We start from the raw sequence: 14,024 nt of genomic DNA on the forward strand, positions 1-14,024 counted from the left end.
TCCTCTCATCATCCCATCCCACATCCCATCCCCCCCTCCCAGCCAATTTACCAGTATGGGACACATTTAGATTTGTAGGGGGGGGGGTACCTCACACTCTGCCTCACACTACACGGCTCTCACATGACCGCATATTATTAGTCATATAGGAAGCCAATGGGGTTTCACTGTTTGAGTTACGTCAGGGGGGGCGGGTCGGTGGAGGAGGGTTTAGCGCCTGTGTGTGTGTGTGTGTGTGTGTGTGTGTGTGTGTGTGGAAGTACTAGTCAGCTCTTGCACGGAGGCACAGTGTGTGTGTGCGTGTAGGCACTGAATGGACTAGATCCTCTCAGTCAGAGCCAGCCACGTAGGTACGGACCGACGGCAGGCAGAACCACGGGAGAAGAGGATGTCCTGCTGAATCCAGGGATAGGCCTGGGAAAGTCGGCCGGCCGTCCCTTCATTTATCGTTCCCTTCCAGCAGCTTCAAGCGGCGACGATTGTTCCTTTTTGGATTTTTTTCCCATTAGAAGAATAACAAAAACGAAGCTCCACCGCCGCCGCAGAAAGGACACCGATCGACTCCCGGCACCACAACAACAAAGGCTCACCTCTTGTACTCTCGATGGGGGGTTTATCAACGTATGTTTGATGACAATCGCCGTGCATGGATCTGGTATCTGGGGAGCAAGAAGAAGGCCACTAGCTGCACTGACCTGGTACTAGTTAGCAAGGAAGCTAACTAGATAGCCCCAACCCCCCTGCCTGCACCTGCTATCATTCACTTGTGTGTGTTTGACTATTCCGGTTTAATTCAGTAACTGAAGCTTGCAAAAAAAACTTCCTTCCATTTTTTATATAATCGTATTTTCGTCGTTGTTGTCTTTGCATGCAAGTGCCATCCAACTATAGTTGTTTCGGTTCTATGAAACGTGCCATTACCATTTAAACCGGCGAGATAAGCTAACCAGACGAGCTGTGTGGGCTTAGGGCTAATTTAACGTTAGCAAGCAGTCCTCGTTGCAAAGCTGACGTTTGATAGCATTGCCTTTTGTTGCAATTCTTTAGTCACTTAAACCCGCACTGCTGCTGAAATTGCACCCGATCTGTGCAAAGACTTGCATTTTAAATTAACATTTTTGTATTCGTATTATTGGATCATTTGTGGAAATCGAAGCGGACCAAGTAGATAAACGTTGGAAAAGAGATACATCTTTGTAAAAGTGCCCCCCCCTCTTTAATTCCCCCATTGTATTACGAACCAGCCACCGAGCTTTGACTGTCTGTCTCACTGTTTGATAGTCATCTATAATAACGGGTATCAGCAAGAACCGACAAAAAAAACCTTGATTTAAACTCAAGATTTTTGTTTATTTAAGAATAACTACAAAGTGTTTGAACTGTTGTTGCACAACACCATTGCACTATATACTAAGTTTACAACGACCACGGTGCTTCCCGGAGCGCGGTGGTGAATAGGTGGAGGAGGAAGGCCCCGGCTTTGTGGAGTTATTACATCATTCCCTCATGAACATACAGAGGTCAAACCCCATTAACATTTCACGTTATGGGAGATCGCGGCACAAATCGCACGACTTCGAAGAGTTGTCTTGCCTGAGGACTACAGAGTCGAGCCAGAGTTTCAGTCCAAACCTCGGCTCCCCCAGCCCGCCAGAGACCCCGGACTCCTCGCACTGTATCTCCCGCATTGGGGATTACCTTTTGTTGGAGCCTCTGGAGGGAGACCACGTGTTCAGAGCCGCCCACCTGCACAGCGGGGAACAACTCGTCTGTAAGGTGAGGAATTTGACCCATGCATGATTGGCAGCATATTAATCGACCATGATAATAATAATAAAAACTGCAGTTTGCACAAAAGTCATCCCACCTCCTTTGTTTTTGCAAAAACTTGTGTAAATGCAATGTCATATAAATAATATGAAGAATTAATTCGTAAGCTAGAAAACTCTTGAGGACATCAGGGTGCATTTTAAAGTAATTTATTTCTAAAAGTATGCTTTTAGACGGTGCTTATCCATTATGTAGCCTAATGCATATATATGTCAATGGAACACAATTCGACTCGAAAGCATAGTCCCATTGTTGCACGCACACTAATCCTTTGGAATATTGGCACATATATATATTCTTTGCCTCCAGTTTGTAATATGTAGTAAAATAGCAGCCTAATGGAAAAAGTGAATGGAGATCCAGGCACCGCGCCGTGTGGTTTGGGTTGCATGATGTAACGCTGACAAAAGAATGAGTAACCACATACATACACACTCCTCTTCAAAGTCCTTTACCCAGCGGCTTTGTTCTCCATTGTTAAACAATTGAATGCGGGATGTTTCGCCATTGCAAGTGTATATACTGTCTCATGCATGCTTGTCATGCACATTTCAATTGGCACACAAAACAATACATAATTCCATGAGTCTTGGAGTAGGAAGACAAGACAACTGCTTGTATAGGCATATGTTTGGTAGAACGTCAGAACTTTGGTGCCATTTCTTAAAACTGAAAAACACCCCTCCCCACACACACACACACACACACACACACACACACACTACTGTATATTGTATACTGTATACTTTACTTTGAATTACATGGACACTGGAATGTCCCAGGAGTATTATTAAACATTATGAGCATTAAGCAGGCTTAAAACGGCTTAATGAATTGAGATGATGGTTATATGCACCAGTGGGCTCGTAAGGAACTGTAAATATCCCATATATGCACTGTGACTGAGGTACTGTGGCGACATGGCTGGCAAGAATGAATCCACAGCCTTTGACTCGGGCTCCAAGCTAGATTTACTGGTTTCCTGACTGCAATTTCTCTGTGACCGTTTTCATTGTACCTTCCACAGAAGTTCAATTTACGCCTCTAGGATTGATGGCTCTTGCCGAGCCAGAAATCCAGGTCATAACTTTAGACCTTCAGGGGCTATGGGGGAGCCCATGTATTGACTGCCTATTGCATAGCATACGCGTGGAGAAGCCATCTCACCTGTACAGCCGTCGGCCTTTACTGAAAGTCAATTGAGGGGTTACTATGGAAACCAAGACACTGGTCTATATCTATATAATTAAACTATACATAGTATACATGTATAGTTTCATTATATAGATATTCCACTGTTACGTTCTTAGCTTACACATGTTTCATGATAACTACTTTTTATGTATGTAATATGCATATTGCATACATGTATGCATGTATTGCCATGCTTTTTTGTTCTTGCTTAATGTAAATCGCTCTGGATTAAGCACGTCTGCTAAATGCCTAAATTGTAAATTGATTGTCTGCATTTACATTCCAATTCACTAAGGTGTTTTCAGTTTGCCTGTATTTCAAGATCCATTACCTACCCTCCCTGCCCCCTGAACAAAGCAACATATAGTATTTTATTTTATCTTGATTGCATGTTTAAAGGGTGGGAAACAGACAAACCGGATCATTTTGCACCAGTGGTTCAGATTGAACACTCTCCTGACACGAAGTTAACACTTCTAAGGCATAATGAGATCCACAATGGCAACTTAACCATCTAATGAGACCGACTAATTCTCCTCCCTATGCTGTCGCAGGTGTTTGACATTGGCCGCTACCAGGAGTCCCTGGCAGCCTACTTTGCCCTTGGCACACACCAACACATCAACCAGATAGTGGAGATCCTGCTCGGGGAGACACGGGCCTATGTGTTCTTTGAGAGGAGCCATGGCGACATGCACTCTTTCGTCCGCATGTGCAAGAAGCTGCGGGAAGACGAGGCCGCCCGACTGTTCCATCAGATAGCGTCAGCTGTGGCACACTGCCACGACAATGGATTGGTCCTTCGTGACCTCAAACTGAGGAAGTTTGTCTTCAAGAATGAGGACAGGTGAGCGTTGAGATATGTTGCTGCTGCTAAAGGCTGTCTGGTTGGATTCACCTTTCAGTTGTCTGGTTTCCTCCTGTTTGTATGTGTTTAGCAGTCGAGTGAGTGTCATCTTTGCGTATCGCAGAACGAGAGACTGTAAACTGAGATGACATCGAGCTTCAATATCTCCCCACAAATCTTACAATGTACACAAAACATCAGCCCTTTCAGCACATTTGGGCTATAGCATAAGTTAGCCCAAGGAGTGTTTTTTGTCCAAACGTCACATGCTACTTAAAGCATAATGACAATTGCCTTTTATATTGGTTGTTAATGGTACCCCAACTTTCAACCCCTGCATTTACCATGATCCACTAATTATTTAATTGACAATTTTTGTTTATTTGGATGATCCTAAGGGTCATAAAAAACCTTGGAACGTTTACTATTGCAATTTATTTTGGTTAAAACCTAAAATTGACTGGCCTACTGGTTATGTATGCATTTGTTTTTGAAGTGTCATTTAACCTATGTTTTGTTGACCGGGGTCCCCCAGGACTCTATACTAGGTCTACTCCTTTTTCCCCTCTACACCAAATCTATTTCCTAAAAATAACGATCTGAAAGCCCACAACATGCCGTGTTATTTTTACCTAATGTTTAATCCAGAATAGGAACGCTAGGGTACAAGTGGTTAAGTTAAATAAGGGACTGGGGGTATACTATGGAATGAATGAAGTTTAATGTGGAAACATAGGCAGTGGTGTGACTGATCCGTGCCCATCAAGCAGAACTGCTCTTTGATAAGTTGCCAGAAGTTGCTTTTGTGCGACAGATGTTGGGAACTTGGTATTTTGCCATTTAAGCCTGCACTTCTGTAGGGATCAGCAAGAATAGGCTATTAGTTTGGTGACTCTGGGTCTGGGATTGCATAGACTTACTGCCCCCTGGTGACGGCATTTGCAAATTGCATCCACAATATCCATGCATTGTCAATTGCCACAGCAATTTCTGTCTGAATTCTATTTATTGTCTGTCGCTGATTCAAAAACATTTGTAGTTCGTCCCTTTCCTCGTTATCTTGGCAGAGAGTCCATAAAATTAAAATCAATATCTACCATCTATAAATCTACCAAAGCTGGTGCTTGACTAACACCCAGTGCCAGGAGCACAGCCTGCCACCGGATGCCCCCTCTCCAAATGCATGGCGTCAGTCTCTGGCACCGGCTGTGGAAAACGGGAAGCTGAGCTGCCTCGCGTATTCAATATGAGCCTGACAACCTTGGCTGCCATGCTCTCCTACTCCCAGGGCCGGGATGCCATGCCCTCCCTTAAATGATTGATGGCTGCTGAATTTTGAGAGTGATGGCGCAAGACAGTATTGGGGCACGCTGAGTGTTTCAGCTCCTGTCAAGGGTGTGCTTTCACCATTTTAGCCCGCCATCCATGGCTCGGTGAAGACGAGTGTACAGATAAGCTAAAAGCTCCTTCAGTCACTGAGATTAAGGTCGTATTCTCACCTTTACTTCGGTAGACTCGATGCGAATGGGCGGAGAAGTTGCATCATTCTTCCATTTTTAATTTGCTGCATTTGCGTTCACACTGTGCTGTATATAACCGCAGCAGGGAACTTTATCAATGTGTTCAATTCATAAACTACACAGTGAAATCTATCCACTCTGGTTCCAACCAAAGTGTAGTACTCAAGGGCTCGAGTGGATGTCCAGAGAAGGACCGAAATTTGAGAGAGGGACAGAGTGCGGGACAGAGAGACAGCCGATAGTGCCACAGAAGGTTTCTACAGCATGTGTTAAGTTCTTGACCTGGTTATGTCACACTGCTGTTTGCCATTGACCAACCACCATCTTGTATAAAGTCTGTAGGTCAGAGGCCGGCCACGAGTGGAATCCAACAGCACAGCAGAGCCACCTTGCACAGGCTCCAGGGCTGCTCCGTTTTTCTTTTACTCCTACCCGTAGCTCAGCAGAGATATTTTTGGATCACTACACAGAATCTTGCATAGCTCAAATGAAGAGGCTGTGTGCTATGATTAAAACAATGGATTAGACCATAGCTCCAATGATTGCTTGCAGAGACTGTTCAGTATGATCAGCAGGCGTTAAACCATGTTGATTGTACTGCAGGTCTGCTCTGTGACCTATAAATTAGTTGCTGTTCAGGCAAGGACATACTTCCTCTGGAACCAACATTTGGTTCAGTGTCTGTGAACAGGGGACATTATGTACATACAAATATAATATTGCTGTCAGGGTGGTGGTGGTATTGTACTTTACAGCATATTGACATAAAAATTAAGCCACCTTCTCAAGTCAAATTGCCCTTATTGGCAACTCCTGGGCTGTGCTGAGTTGTCTTGCATGCGTCAGCCAGGACAGCAGAGAATATAGTTTTGAATATGTATAAGCCAGTGCTTCCTGGTTCTCTTTCCCCCCTAGTAAAACTGAACAACAGTTCAGTTTGCTCCCAGAAGATGCTACTACATGGCTCACAGTTATGGCACATAGTTGGCAGCGCTTAACAGCCGGCACAAGTTTGTCTCTTTGCTCTGCGTGTGGTGAATGTTGCCAGAGCTTTGACTAATTCTAATTCTAAGGCCTAATTTATACGTTGTCGCATGACGTGTCACTCAAATAAAATGGCAGATTTTCTATTTGCCTATTGAAAATCAGTTATTGGCCGCTCGGGTTAGTCTCTCTCAAAAGGCTTCTTGATATCTTGATCTGCACTCAAGAGGATCATGGCAGAGAAGAAACCAATAAGACTATAAGACTTCACATTATATAATGCAATATTGCTTTCCACAATAAATTATTTGATAGTTTCATTTAATTACAGTCCTGAACATTGTTGGGTTGTTGAGACTAATAATTTAGAGATTAGGCCAGCAAGATTTAGGATAGAATGATTCATTTACCGCTAGGATTAATTAATTATGTATCGTGCATTGCCAAGGTTTTATCGTGCGCAACCCTTATTTTGTCTCCGTGTTAAGCCAGGAAAGAAAATCACACCTGTGTGAAGTGAGGGGCGCTCTTATCATACGTCATCATACATCATCTCATTCTCAACCAATGGCACATCTCTCACCCAATCACGCCGGCCAATCACATTTGGGTCCTCAGTCCTCACTTGTCTTCATTAATTTTGTTTACACAAACACTCAAAGCTGGGCATAGGAGGGGCTGGCGCCCCTCAAAGAATGCCACAAAATGCATCATTTGGAGCCTCTTTGTACATCCAATAATGATTGTTTTAAAATTGCTAGATTACCATCAGCAAAATGTACCCCACTGGCCTCTCTAGAACAATGTGGAGCTTTGATGTTGAGAAAATAGATTTTGACGCATTGTTTTATTGCATTATTATACTTTTATGCTGTACCTTATGAATTTGTTGACATAATAATTATGTTTTTTAACTTTTTTGTATTGTCTTGTGTCTGCAGGAGCCTGGTAAAGCTCGAGAGCCTTGAGGACACCTACATCCTGGATGGTCACGACGACTCCCTGTCCGACAAGCATGGCTGTCCAGCTTACGTCAGCCCAGAGATCCTCAACGCCAGTGGCAGTTACTCTGGCAAGGCAGCTGACGTCTGGAGCTTGGGCGTCATGCTGTACACCATCCTGGTGGGGCGCTACCCCTTCCACGACGTAGAGCCCGGCTCGCTGTTCAGCAAGATCCGCAGGGGACACTTCAGCATCCCCGAGACACTCACGCCTAAGGCTAAGTGCCTGATCCGCTCCATCCTGCGCCGGGAGCCCGCCGAGCGGCTCACCTCCCGAGAGATCCTGGAGCACCCCTGGTTCGCCGCATCCGGGGCCACAGGTGGGGGCTTAGCTCCTCCCGGCCGAGGAGAACGAGAGCAGGAGCAGACAGTCCCCGAAGTGAGCATGGAAGAGGAGTTGGAGCAGTTCTTCAGCTGAGCCCCCTCCTCCCCTTAAGCACAAAGGGTCGACTCCACCACGGTTGGCTCCGCCACGCTCACGGCAGAGCCAAGGAGGGGGAAAAGAATAGAAACTGCAAAACAAACAAGTGTATGTTAGAGATTAGGAGATGAACATTTGTCACTAACAACAACAAAAGGTGTTTCCATCTTGTTTTATTCCCACCATTCCAGGGAAAACCTTGAACCTGGCAAATGGCATCAGTCGGTGACGCTACCCTCTCCCCCGCCCCTTTCCCTGGCAGGGGTGAGGTGGGGGGAGGTTGACACCGGCAGACATGCAAGTCGCAAAACGATGTAGCAAATGTTCTTTTTCAGATCTATTTGGTTTAATGTCGTGCTCTTTTGAAAAAGTAGAGGTGCACGCCGTTTGTGACACTACGGAAAGCAGGAAGGGACAGAAGAACCAGGGGGAAAAGTCAGAATAACTGAACGAACCACAACCACGCCACTCCTCCTACAGTAATGAGTTTTGTTTCCTCTTGTATAGCTTTAGGTAGCATTGACCCATAACCACAGGAACCAGGGTCAGAAATCCCCTCCATCCCTTCCCCAAAGCCTAATGTATTCTAGCCTATATTGAGGTTAGCTCACAGACCCTGGACTGTTGGTTTCAACCAGACTTGGCTTCTGCCTGTTCTCACACGCATCAAGATAGTTGACCTCATCTGTGTTTTTTGCTTTTTATTTTGAAAACGTTTGTTTTTCCCCCCCATTTCTCACTTGGGTTTAACATGACATTTAAAATGTTCGTAATTTCTGACATACACGGTCGGTAAACTCCTTCACATACAACTTCTTGAGTCACATGTACTTACACCTTCCTCAACATCATGTTAGGCCTTCACCACACTGTTCATTGTTCTACCTTTGTCAATGACAAACTCATAAAATTCTGAGTGTTCATCTATGGGAGTGAACAAATGTAAACAGTTCATTTGGTTACGTTTGGTCACTGTGTTACAAAATGGATAAATTGACACAGGATTTTGCTGCCACATATTTTAGTTTCTATTAAGCTATTGCATTCTGTTGTTACTGCTGCTTTAATCTCCCTTCCTAAACCTTAATTTGCAAGTTCTCTCAGTAAGCCTCCTAATGTGGCATCGTGCAGCTTGATGCGTTAAGGTTAGGTGATACGAAAGAGTCCACCTCTTAAAACTTAGCTTCCTCTTATTTAAAGTCAATGAAAAAAACAAAAAAATGACATGTAACATTTATTTAAATTGTAACAACTATATATATTATATAAATATATATATATAAATATGAATATATATATTTAAATTTTTACATTGCAGGGTTGTTTTCTTGAACTTTCTTTCCATGTATAATGTAGGCAATATCTGACACAGGACAGGCTCAAAGTATGTGGTGGGTGTAGATTGCCTGTCTGAAGTTTTAGAATAAACAATTTATTCTTTTGTGCCAGTATTTCTGTGCCGGACCACCCATGCCACCCAGTCTCCCGAAGTTACTCTTTTTTTTTTTTTCTCTCTTTCTTTTAAAAAAACGTATTCAATGATACTATCACTATGACCCGGTCTTTTCAGGGCCTCGTGTAAAAATTTCTACTGCCTGTACAGGTTCTGTGAAAACGATCATCATGGTCTAAAAATGGGTTCCAGTGGACACGTTTTGTCGTATCTCAATGTTACTTGAATTTGTGTTTTGTTTTGATCTAGTCATCGGCATGTGCCCTATGAATGCTATAGCCTGCCTAGCGGTGGGGTGGGGGGGTGGGTGGGGTTCTTTGCTTGTTTTGTAAAAGGAAAAAAAAAGAAAACGGTGGAAAGTTTTTCAATTTGCTATTTCCTGATTTGATGCTTTTTAAAAGGACAGTTTTGCTTTGTTTTTCTTTTTTTTTAAATGTAGAATGAGCTATACCCCTATTTAAGTTGGTGCTGATTTGGTGCTAATGTTGAGTCCTTTTTTTTTTCTTTCCTTTGTTTCATTTCAGAGGGGGGTGGTGCATGGTGGGAGATCTGCCTCGGATGTTCTGATTGTATCGTAACAGACTCTGGTGTTTTGTCCAAGATTTATTCAGTAAATAAATTGTGAACTGCTATTTGACCTTTCTGTCCTTATTATGATACTGGGAACAATGTAATGTAATCACACAGTGACAGAACGCCTTCGTCGTACATTGAGTTTAACAATTGCCCACTTCATTGACTGTGGTCGCTCAGGAGTCTGTCCATGGCCCACTTTTTTCCTGCTACACCAAATCTCTTCGAAGATGCGCTGTGAGCTTGCAGATCTGTTATTTTCAACAAATGTTCCACCTATTATAACATGCCCAGAATAGGGACACATGGGCTATTTGCAGCAAGGCATAACACGCATGGTCACAACATGCAGGTTCTATTCCTATAAAGTTTAATAATCTAACAAGTCCATTCTCCCCTCCTGGGTTACATAGACAGGGATATGAGCTAACGACACAATGATTATGTAATCGTCACTATTAACACAAACTATAGTGATCACGAGAACAAGCACATTTTTTTATTAAGCCCACAGACCTAGTAGATAGGACTTGTGAGATCTTTATTTGAAGTACCGGTGAAATTAGTATAGATATACATGTATGTTTTAAAATGGTTTTAAAATGTTTTTAATTAGTGCACTAAAATCTCTGAACAGATTATATTTACATCAATATGTCTGGGTCCTGCACCTACTCACTCGAGGTTGACGTGTCACACCTGTAGTGATGGGAGGGGCACCAAAATGTGGTGTTTTGATCGGTTAATGGGGGCACTCCCTTAGTATAAAAGTACAAACTTAGTTGTCAGTATTTCAATAAAGAACGTCTTTTTTTTATACCTGTGGTGTGCAGGCTTCATCCAATACCAGCTCTACTGACTGTGCCACCATGCCCCCTCCTTGTCCCTTTTATGCCCATACATGGAGATCACTGATGTGATCAGTATGCCCATATATGGGCATGTCCCCTTTTGTGCCCATATATGGAGCTGACTGAATTGGTTGCACCTTATGGCATGAGGACACATTGAGGTTAGACAACACTAGCTGCATTGGGAACTCATTATATGCTTGGTTATGGCGTGACACCAAAGTCTGCCCGCGTGCCGGTAAGACAATTTTAATATAAGATATTAGGATGAAACACCACTAATTAAATATAGACTTTGCTGTTGTTAGTTTGGACTCTTCACCTCTGAGCAGGACATTGCTCACAGGGTCAGAGTCACTTAAGCCTCTCCACCACGGCAAGGTCACAGCAACAGGAGAGGAGGTGGCCCTTAAAAGGACCGTTTCTTTTTCTTTCTTTTTTTTCTCAGTTCTTTAATTTCATTCCCTGGCTTCCTTAATGGAGGAATGGTGAGAGGCTTTTCTTCTCAACACACTCGTTTACGTAAAAGTGGCCCCCTGGAGATGTCCTGAATCCTGGCTTCTTTTCCTCAGGCTGCTTTTTCCTTTTTCTTCATCAAGTAGCAAAGGAATTCTTCCAGATCCAGCTCTAGGAGAGGTTCTTCTAGCTGATAGATCTCCTCCTCTCGCAAGGGCTTGGTGATGATGGTATGGGTATCTGACTGATGGAGCTGCTGCCTTTCCTCTCTCGGAGGCCTGGTGATGGTAGTAGGCTTATCTGACTGATGGAGCTGCTGCCTTTCCTCTCTCGGAGGCCTGGTGATGGTAGTAGGCTTATCTGACTGATGGAGCTGCTGCCTTTCCTCTCTCGGAGGCCTGGTGATGGTAGTAGGCTTATCTGACTGATGGAGCTGCTGCCTTTCCTCTCTCGGAGGCCTGGTGATGGTAGTAGGCTTATCTGACTGATGGAGCTGCTGCCTTTCCTCTCTCGGAGGCCTGGTGATGGTAGTAGGCTTATCTGACTGATGGAGCTGCTGCCTTTCCTCTCTCGGAGGCCTGGTGATGGTAGTAGGCTTATCTGACTGATGAAGCTGCTCCCGTTCCTCTCTCGGAGGCCTGGTGATGGTAGTATGTCTACCTGACTGCTGGAGATGCTCCCTTTCCTCTTGCAGGGGTTTGGTGATGGTAGTAGAACTACATGACTGATAGAGCAGCTCCCTTAAGTCCCTTACCTCTCCCAGGGGGCTGGTGGCACCTGATTCCATCATGGTGGTAGCGGCATGGTCGCTCCACTGGTCCTCCTCAGGACTGGACGGGGCGGAGGAAAACTGCCGACGTGCCGACCTCCAATCCTCCGGAGACCGAGACCGCGGGGGAGATGGCAAGGGAGATCTTCTAGGCCCACTCCTCAGGTGAAGGTACGGACAGTCCCGCCGTCGACAGCCGTTGGCATGTTCCTCGTAGAAACACGGAGTTACGCGCTTGACGTCCGTGGAAATCACGGATTTGGAGTCGCGGCGGTCACAACGCGCCACCTTGTGGACCGTGGAAGCGAGGTCCTTGCGGGCATGTCCAGTCCCAGATCTTCTAGCCCATCTAGTAGGCCTATATCCCACCATAGCTTAAAAAGTAACTGATCAGATGTGCTCACGCGTAAAGAAAAACGATACTGTGGTATGAAGGCTCACTCACAGCTATGAGAAAACATGCACGACAAGTGGACCAGTTAAGGTTAATAAACGTCAGGTGCGTGACGTAGTCTGCGCCTTTTCAGCCAATCGCATGTGAGATCTGGACGCGCTCAGCCAATCACGTGTGAGGTGGTGGACGTGACGTCGTCAACTATCAACAAGAGCGCTATCAACATTGCATCATGTTGATAATCAAGTTGCCATGGTTACCAGAGTACGCGCATGCATGTCATGAACTGAACGCTGTATCAGTAACCCGCCGAGATGCGTCCGCATGTCGGACTAATGCTCCGTCGGATTTACATGCGGTCCCCTAAGCGAACCTGATGTCAACAAACAAACTTGGAGGCCTCCTTCAGGATTCTTAAAAAAAAAAGAAGGCATGTAATGTTAGAGTCAGAAGTTATTTATTTGTTAATATACTTAACCTACTAGTTTGTAACAAGATTGAATTACAAAAAAAAAGGCAGATGACAACGAAAATCACAAGCAGTTTAGGCGCTAGTGGTGGAGCTGGAGCTAATTGACCGTGTTGCCCTGGGTCAAGGTGGTTTAAGGTCTGTGCTGTCTTTACACACGTTTGATATTGACATTAATTAGGCCTGCATAAGTGTGTCAGTCACTCTAAACAGACATGGTGCGTTACTGCGTTGTGTTCACACGGGCAGATGAAACGATGAGCACCTTCCTGCAGGCTGCAGCCGTTACTACTGAAATCCGGAGAACTCGCCAGTTTACCGACTCGCCGCGGTTTGTGCATTCAGTTTGACTTCAACTTCATTTAAATTGCATTGAGAGAGAGAGAGAGAGAGAGAGAGAGAGGATAGTTGTTTAGAGTTTACACTAGGCCTACTATCTTTGGTATTGACAAACTTTTTATCATTGAATATCTGACCATTTAATTGCACAAAATAATTTGATCACTTTTGAGATTAACTATAACATCTGTGGGTTTGACATGCTACACTGATGAAGACAGCATGCTAGCATTAGCATAATCTTAGCATTAGCCTAATCTGAGTTCCCAGAAGTTTTCGCCAGCTCCCGCATTACAAACGGAAACGAGGGGAAACCCGAAACCACATAGTCTACAAGCTAGCTACAACTGCAGGATATGGTAGGCTCATTATAGTGACTAAAACCGCAATATCGACTGGACAAGACAGCCACCTGTTTTTGTGTTTGTGCAGGATCACTTTTTTTACCTGTGTAGTAGCCTAATGGCAAAGAAAATCGACATGACAGTTGAAATTGGATCTGTTATGATCCTTGGTGGTCTAGTGGTTAGGATTCGGCGTTCTCACCGCCGCGGCCCGGGTTCGATTCCCGGTCAGGGAACACTGTTTTAACTGGCCCCCGTAGAATCTGATTCCACCACCCATCCCCTTTTTCCCCTCTCACTGTATGTATTTCTTACCTCTAGAATTCCCTTGTTTTTGCTTTTGGCTATATAGAAGTGTATATTTCTACGTCTCTAAATGTTATGATGAATTGAACATGGTGGACCCTAGTGTAAACAAGTAGGCTATAATGCTTTATGGTTTGTTTGTTTGATTCATTGATCGAAGTATTTATTAACAGTTTGCAGAATTACAGTACATTTCAAGCACAACTCAATACAAAAACTGTCAACTGTGAGGACCCAATAAAGCATTACACTTGTTTACAAGAGGGTCCACCT

At 44.3% G+C, this 14,024-nt stretch overlaps 1 protein-coding gene across 1 annotated transcript; it reads left to right on the top strand.

Annotated features, from left to right (window-relative positions):
* The first annotated feature begins 279 nt into the window (after positions 1 to 279).
* On the top strand, positions 280 to 9,882 carry trib2 (tribbles pseudokinase 2). The gene is made up of 3 exons (XM_080790798.1): positions 280 to 1,776; positions 3,579 to 3,871; positions 7,317 to 9,882. Exons 1-3 carry the CDS (start codon positions 1,507 to 1,509, stop codon positions 7,792 to 7,794), a joined length of 1,041 nt encoding a protein of 346 aa, XP_080646924.1. The 5' UTR covers positions 280 to 1,506; the 3' UTR covers positions 7,795 to 9,882.
* The last annotated feature ends 4,142 nt before the right edge of the window (positions 9,883 to 14,024 follow it).

Source organism: Protomyctophum bolini, assembly GCF_963924005.1.
Source record: "Protomyctophum bolini genome assembly, chromosome: 19".
NCBI lineage: Eukaryota > Metazoa > Chordata > Actinopteri > Myctophiformes > Myctophidae > Protomyctophum > Protomyctophum bolini.

Excerpts from the sequence above, each read along its gene's own strand:
- trib2 (XM_080790798.1), top strand. The coding sequence starts at position 1,507 with ATGAACATACAGAGGTCAAACCCCATTAACATTTCACGTTATGGGAGA. Across the intron at positions 1,777-3,578 it reads GGGAACAACTCGTCTGTAAG|GTGTTTGACATTGGCCGCTA; the intron begins GTGAGGAATTTG and ends ATGCTGTCGCAG. Across the intron at positions 3,872-7,316 it reads GTCTTCAAGAATGAGGACAG|GAGCCTGGTAAAGCTCGAGA; the intron begins GTGAGCGTTGAG and ends TTGTGTCTGCAG.